Source organism: Gobius niger (assembly GCF_951799975.1).
Source record: "Gobius niger genome assembly, chromosome: 20".
NCBI lineage: Eukaryota > Metazoa > Chordata > Actinopteri > Gobiiformes > Gobiidae > Gobius > Gobius niger.
In genome coordinates this window covers 12,654,248-12,662,088 of record NC_136871.1, presented here as the reverse complement: position 1 = coordinate 12,662,088, position 7,841 = coordinate 12,654,248, and the positions used below count along the sequence as shown (strand labels likewise).

Below are 7,841 nucleotides of genomic sequence, written 5' to 3'. Positions count from 1 at the left end.
AGACCGTTTCTGCACAAAGAGGTCTGATAGATCACATATTAAGTGCTGGATACCACTATTATTTCAAGCAGAAGTCATACAAAGAACGAGGCCACCATTGAACTGATTACAGTGCTGTAAAATCCTTATATGTCATCAAGTTGCATCATAAGTTGATCTAATAAAAAAAACAAAAACAGTTTAGATTGTGTGCAATTGGTGGGAAAAAACTAGTCTAAGAACGTTTAGCCACATGTTCCTATGTAGAATCTAGGATAGAGCCCGTGCACGAGGTAATGGGAAGCTATTCTAGGCTCATTAATAGAACAAAAACCTTCAGGACCCTGGAGAGCTCCCGTCTATTATTACCTATTATCGTCGGGCCAAGTGCGAGCTGTGTATACGCCATCGCAGGCGCTAGGATCCAGAAGAACATCCGCTGCCTCTGACACCCCCTACCACCACACCAACTGCCCCCCCACCTCTCTCTCTCTCTCTCTCTCTCTCTCTCTCTCTCTCTCTCTCTCTCTCTCCCTCTCCCTCCCTCTCTCTCTCTCTGTCTCTCTCTCCACCACCACTGACACTGTTTAAAGTCTGAGGCTGACTTGTACACGCGCTTCCCAGAGACGGTCGGGGGAATCGAAAGCAGAGACGCTTTTGGGTCACATACACCGGCTCCTTCTACTCTACTTCTGCGTCTGTTTCCGCAGCTGCATCAACGATCAGGCGCTGCGTGCTCCGCTCCGGCTGCTGCCCGCCTCCTCTCGATACCACAACAGCTCCCGAAGACACGGAGTGCTATGCGTGTATGCACGAATACCCGGGACTCTCGCGGACTGGACCTGTGAGTGACGTGTGTTTCCGCCCTTCAGCACCGAGTCTTGGGCACGCCACGCCTCCGGACACGCTGCTTGCTCCACAGCAGAGGCGTCGCTGGTTGCGTCCGGAACCGGGGACCATAGTTCAACAGTTTATTGTTTGAACGTGGATGCGCACATTAGTGCCATGTGGAGCTTACTGCTGATGCTCTCCCACTGCTGCTTGTGGTCCGCGCTGCTGCCCGGCTGTCCGTGGGCCCAGGCTCATCCCGGTGAGTTTTCTAAAGTCCTGTCAATCTCTGCGCGATGCTGTCTGTCGTTTGTGCCGCGTGGACTGTCGCTGCACTGGGTCCGTGCCAGGAGCTTTGGCTCGTGCGCACAGGACTTGACCTGCAAACCCCGGTGGACATGCAGTGGCGCCTTCAGTCCCGGGTGGGTTTTGTGTAGAGGAGTTAGGTGCGCGCGGATCAAACGGGGATGTCAAGTGTTGTCTGCCGCCGGCGTCTTCGTCACGGCTGTAGCCTCATACAAGCCAGCAGGGCTATGAAGTCTGCACATGCACACACATGCGTCGCTTGTTTTGGACCTTCATCACTATTGTTAGGCTAATTCTAATGTATCCTGAGGTGTTGTTTTACATTTCTTTTTCCAAATCTAATTTGTTCTGCGTGGAAAGCGCCGGTGCAGTGACCGGCCCTTGACTCTGTGGGTTCTATTCCCATAAACTGAGCATGAAGAACAACAACAATGTCCAGAGTGTGGGACAAGGCAGGAGCAGGGGACAAAGAGGAGGAAATAAGGAACATGTTCATTTGACCTTGAGCAGAGATGTCCATATAAAGCTTAGACCAAATGTGGACCTCATGTTTGTCATCTCTGAAAGCCTTCTCCATCACACGTCTCACTACATCACACACCTCATCACAGCGTATCACAGCGAATCACTGCATGCACGTCAGGACGTTTGTGATACGTACAACAGTCACTGCATTATTAACGACACATAAAATGATCACGCCTCCATGGTTAACCTAGATTGCTCTGTGGTCAAAGGTCAAAGGATCACTGACCAGTCCGTGCTGACGGTGTCCTGGACCCCTGTGTAGTACTGGTGTTGGCTCATTTGCTCAGACGTTCGTCTCAGTGGTCCCATATTGGGCCGAAATCCAAACCCTTCTCCGAACTGCCCTTAGAAAAGGCACAGCTGTCCGCCACAGCTCTCACATTTTCTTCTTGATCTTGTTATTTATTTATTTAACGTAATAGTATTGGCGCATTAGCCAGTCCTGACTTCATTTTGCATTCCATCTGATCACGAATCTGCAGAGAAATCAAGGCGAGCTACTCGAGAAACGTGTGATGATGATAGATGCTGACAATTATGCCTCTCACTCGGTGTCAGTGGCTCAGCTCAATCAAGAATCTCCATCATTATGAAATTATCAAAAATAACACAAACAATGTACAGTAGGTCCATCCCTCGGTTAGCTTTCTGATACCGATCTCTTTTTTTTTTATCTGTAAAAATCTACACTCAAAGACCCAGGCCTTTCCAAATTACGACCCATCAATGGACGTTTTGCACAGATGGTTATGGAAATTATAAAAAGAGCCAGCCAAGACAGGGAGCAACGGGGACGGGTCTGTGGTAAGGTCTTCTATAAATGTGAAATGAAAGTTTTTCTACTTTTCAATCCTTTTACAAAACTTTAAACTTCTCTTATGGCTTGAGAAGTGAAACAAACCTCCACAGTATTAACGCTCACCGCGAGAGCCGTTGGTGGACAGCTGTTTCCATATGGCTGCAGCGCCCGCCGGACTGTACAGTGTTCTGGATGATGTAGTCACCGTGAGCCTCTTTTCCCCCTGCTGTGTAGCTGTACTGCTGGCACGCTCCTCTCCTCTCCTCACCTCCAGCCTGTTGTCGACGAACGCGGCTGTTCTGCTGAGGCCGGAGTCGAGGGGGGAGGAGGACAGATGGAACTGCGCTGGCCTCACGTATGAGCAATCGGGCCTGTCACGATAACAAAATCTAAAAGTTCAATATATTGAGGCAGGAAACTATTGAGAAACGATATCATAGAAGACCCACCGAAACTCTAAAGCTCGAAAAGTGCTTCATCTTAAAATGTCCCGCAATGAAACACAACTTGTATGACAATAAATATTGAGCCCAAAAATGTAGGAATGATCATGACAGCTCTAAGAATCATACATGTCTGTTTACAGGAATCAATAGAAAATATGTTAAGATATAGTGAGCTTTCCTGTTACTCTCAAATGACTTACTGCTGAATTACACTAAAACGAATTAAAACATCCTTTTCATAATTAAAAAGGTTTTTACTATTCAGTGTAAACCGACAATGACATCAACATTGTGGCTGTTATTGAACATGCAACAAATGAAAATGTAAAAATTTAAATATAGAGCACCAGGATTTGTGTCGATACATGTTTTATATGTTTAAAACTGACATCCTCTAGTTCACACACTACACCAAATGGTCGAACACAAGAGTACTTGAAGCATCTTCGTAAAATCGCTGCCTGGCTTCAAATGCATCTTCAAAGCTATTACAAAGCCATAGAAAGGGTCAGCAACGTGTGCGCCTGTTTAAGAAACATCCTCAGAGCTACGATTAGTTGAGCGTTTTGAAAATGTGGGTCACTGTACAGATGAAGAGAAAAAAAAACATGGTTTGCAAAAGGGAAAATGGATTTGACAGTACAGTCGGTCACTGCGATTCCAATGAGTCAACACACATACAGACAGTGTATAGGCGATGTGTCTGAGGGGATTGAAAGGCACCTGTTTGGACTCCACCTGCTCCTGACCCGTCACCGCCTCAACGTCGCCTCATGACTTCATTTCATAGCTCACTGCCGAACACTGATTCACCGTAGTGGAAGCGTGCGGTGGTGACCGAGCCACTGCCACATCCCCTGAGGCCGCAACAAAAGGAAATGCGTTTTTTTTTGCCGTCCATATACATACCCACGCGCTTTGTTTTCACTCTGTCGGGGGTGGGGGGGGAAGGGGAAGGGGGGATCTGAACGGGACCGCCGGCTGTCTGCGAGCTGACACCGGGCATCGCCGAAGCATCGCGCGGCTGTCACTCTTCGGCTCTGGGTTAACCAAACACGAGACGCCCGTGATAGCAAGTGGCAGCAAGAGGAGGGGGGGGAAAAAAAGAAATATGACAGATAAGACAAGGGGAAGAATGGAGATGTTTGGCCTTCAATCTGTGGCTTTCCGGAGAGCTGGGGCGGAGGGATGGGGGGGGGGACAGAATGGGCACAACAGAACGCTTATTGTAGTCGGCGGTGCTCGGGCTGGCACGTCTCCACTCACGCCGGCACACACCAGCCGCCTTCCATCCATCTCTGCCTCCTTCCTCGTCGACGGTTTAACCCCTGTGTTGTCTCCGGGAACGAGTGAAAAGTGTCCGAGCGGAGAAAGCTAGCGCGCGAAGTGAGAAAACATGACGCATCCTTTTGTGCACTGACAGGACACAGCAATTAGTCCGGACAAAAAGTACTGGGCCGGCCTTTGTTGAACACACAAGTGATGTCTGGAGGACTTTCAGCTCACAGTTATTAGATGTGATGGAAATAAGGAAAGAGAGAAAGTCAAGGAAGTTAATTAGAAAAAGTGAAAGTGTTTGGTTTTCTAGTTAATTAACCAGTTTGGGCAGAATCTTAGATCAGGCATCTCCAACCTTTTTTTTTCCTTTTTACCCATTGAGCTACTTTTACGTGACAAAAATGTTGAGGAGGCACTTACACTGTATTTCTAAGAAACTCGTGTAACTATGCCAGTGTGATGTTTAAGAAGACACTTATATCTGACTTTTTTATCTGAATGTTGCAGCCAATACTGGAAAACATATGATATCGGTTATCGGCTACAAATATGCGATACTGAACCGATATCAGTTTTGGCTGTCAACGCCTTGAAAACGCAACTCTAACCAACTAAATCGAAGTAAATATGGGCTGCATATCATTTCAAAGCTAAGAACCTGGAGAATCCAACCACTGATATAGTTTTAACCTCCGTAAACATACTTTCGATTGCCACTAATCAAGGCTGGGTCAGAGACTCTAATAAAATATCTTAAGAAGCCTAACACAAAAAAACTAACCACTGCTGAAGCCAAGTTTTTGTATTTTAAGAAATAACATATTTGTAATGATCAGATCACTTACTGTGAGTTGCTTATATTAATGTAACATAAAGTCTGTCAAGTCCAGTGATCTTTGTTAAATGTTTATCCATAGTTTATCAAAAGATGTAATTTATCTGTAACATGACAATAAAATATAACTTTACTGATCTTAAAATGGAGAGTCATTCCATTTTTCGCTCTGACTTTTAAAAAAGTCTTTTGGTATCGGTAAATATCAGATATATATACTCAATATATTGGCTCATATACTTGGATACGTGCATCTCTAATTTTTTTCTTTTCAACATGTTCAAACCAAACATAAAAAAATGCCTCTTAAAATATGACTTATCTAGCTCATGTACAAATGTAGAAACTCTTTATACCTAGAGAGGGCTGGAGAGCTACTGAACGCTCCCATGCTACTGGTTGGAGATGGCCTGTTTTTGATAAATGAGGGCCATATTTCTGTCTTTCCTTTAGTCTGTCCACATGTCCAGTGAATGCACGGCTAGTGTGCCTGAGGAACGACTGAATAATGTACTAACTTCAGTCAATGGTGCTATAAAACAGCTTTATTTTATGCTCTTCTTTATAGCTTTGATTATTTTAATTGCACAGTTACATGACCTCCGTAAACTTTAGATTCCACTTAGATATATCTCATTAAAGGCTGTTGATTTGCAGATTTGCACGGGACAAACTCTCCTCCTCCTTTTGTTTAGTGTGTGAATGGTGTCACTGCCTTACAGGTGGTTGCGAGGCCCTGAGCTCTGGGAGTTGTGAGAATAAAACACACCAAGATAAAACGTTCATAATAAAAAAAAAGATCATTACAACACACTGCCTAACTTGCAAAAAATGGTTTGAAATCATCAATTTTAAGCGCTCCAGGGGATCAGTCTAAGGGTGTGGCTGGCACCCAAAGGTGACAGCTTTAAAGGACGGTGCGCCAAAATATATGCAAACATATCACACCCACCGATCACACTGAGAACAATAGAAAAATATATGAATAAAATGATTCATTTATGAACACTGGTATTTTCCCTCCTCTCCTACGCACCTGCCTAGAGCAACTGAAGTGCGAAGTTCTTCTATTAAGATAAAAAAGAATGAAATTGGTATTTACAACAGCATGTAGAAATAAAATCAGGGGTGAAAGGGGGTGAAGAGCGGGGAGAGACAATCAGCAATTTGTCAGAACCAAATCCACTAACGACAGATCAATGTCCCACTATATGTGCATTGCCTTTGAAGGGATATTTCAGGATTTTTGACTCATTTCCTAGTTATCCCGAGTGTTGCTGATTTCTGGAGATATTTTGTTTTGTAATTTATGCAGTTCTTCTGTTTGGAGAGTTACGTGGCGCTAGGCTAATGCAAGGCTAGCGCATTTCTACGGTATCAGCTAGCCTGCATTAAAAACAGTCGGACCCAAGCACAGTGCACCTGAGGCAAATCACTTATAACGCCAGACTAACAATATAAATGTCTGTGTCGATAGAATAATTTTAACCATTTTGCATTTAAAATAACTTATATTTGAGCAGCATCAGCTTCGTGGTTGTATAAGCTATTCCAAAAATTATTCTATCGACACAGACATAAGACGTAAGACTGTTTTTATGCAGTATAAATGCACTAGCCCAGGGGTGGCCAACCCGCGGCTCTCGAGCCGCATGCGGCTCTTGGCCAATCAGAGTGCGGCTCTTTGCATGATTGGATATGTTTAATACAAGGCGGCTCTTTGCAAAATAATTGGTAAATATTTCCCATAAACTGTAACAGTCTTTGACCAAAAATCCTACCATCGTCCTACAGACCCTGTTTCCATCTCTACACATGAATGAGAGTCTGTATCTCCCTCCTTTTCGAGGCGGCGTGTAAAAGGTGCCCGTGCGGCAGCCTCAGTCAAAGCGGGATGTAGGCTAAACAACAGTCAGGCAGATCGTGGCACTAGGATTAGCTTCTGTGCTTTTCAGGTTTCTGATCAGCCTACTCTTTATTTGATGTAATTTGGCCTCATATTCACAGAAAAAGATCAAAATTAGGAAATGGAAAAAAGCGGAGCTCTTTTGAAGCATATGATGCGAAGCGCGACATCGTAACGCGGAAATACGCAAGTCATTGACTTTCCTTTCACATGTGACAGTAACTGTAACAAATGCAACTTAAAACAGACTCTCAGATCCTCCAGAGGCTCCTGGTTAAAGTTCATAAACTTTGTGCAGCCTAGAGTGCGTTCTTTGCACAGTCCAGTCAGGACGAAGCTGCAGGCACTGAGCGCACAGGCCAGGGGCGAATCAGAGAAGGGGGCTCAGTGGGCAGGGCCCCACATACAAACACACCCCAGCATTAAAAAAATAAATAAAATAATAATAATAATCTAATTCTGTCTCAGTCAGAGCAGAAAGCACAGAATTTCAGTTAATATACATGTATTTCAATCTTGTTGAGGAGTAAAACCATTCAATCTAACACAATTATTAAAAAAAAAGAAAAAGGCCAGGCATAAAATTATAGTTTATTGTGATTATATAAAACGGTCACATTCTATTTAATCACAATAATCTACCGCCCCGGAATCTCGCTAATGGTCGGTGCCTTTGTGGCTCTTCACAGGGTCAAGGTTGACAATTTCGGCTCTTGGTCTCTGACTAGTTGGCCACCCCTGCACTAGCCTAACAGCACGTATCTCTACAAACAGAAGAACTGCATAAATTACAAAAAAAAATATCTCCAGAAATTAACAACACTCTGGATAACTAGGAAATGAGGCCGTATGTCAAAAATCCTGAAATATCCCTTTAACCGCTACACTATCAGCTGCACAGGTATTAAAAGTTTTGATCCTTGAGTAATAGCGTAT

At 44.3% G+C, this 7,841-nt stretch overlaps 1 protein-coding gene across 1 annotated transcript in view; it reads left to right on the top strand.

Moving 5' to 3' along the window:
• Positions 1 to 558: 558 nt before the first annotated feature.
• The window catches only part of LOC306980018 (receptor-type tyrosine-protein phosphatase gamma-like), a 294,918-nt gene continuing 287,635 nt past the window's right edge, over positions 559 to 7,841 (top strand). Inside the window, exon 1 of the mRNA XM_079579221.1 lies at positions 559 to 1,069. Within this exon, the coding sequence (XP_079435347.1) occupies positions 985 to 1,069 (85 nt within the window). The 5' untranslated portion in view covers positions 559 to 984. The remainder of the gene's footprint in view (positions 1,070 to 7,841) is intronic.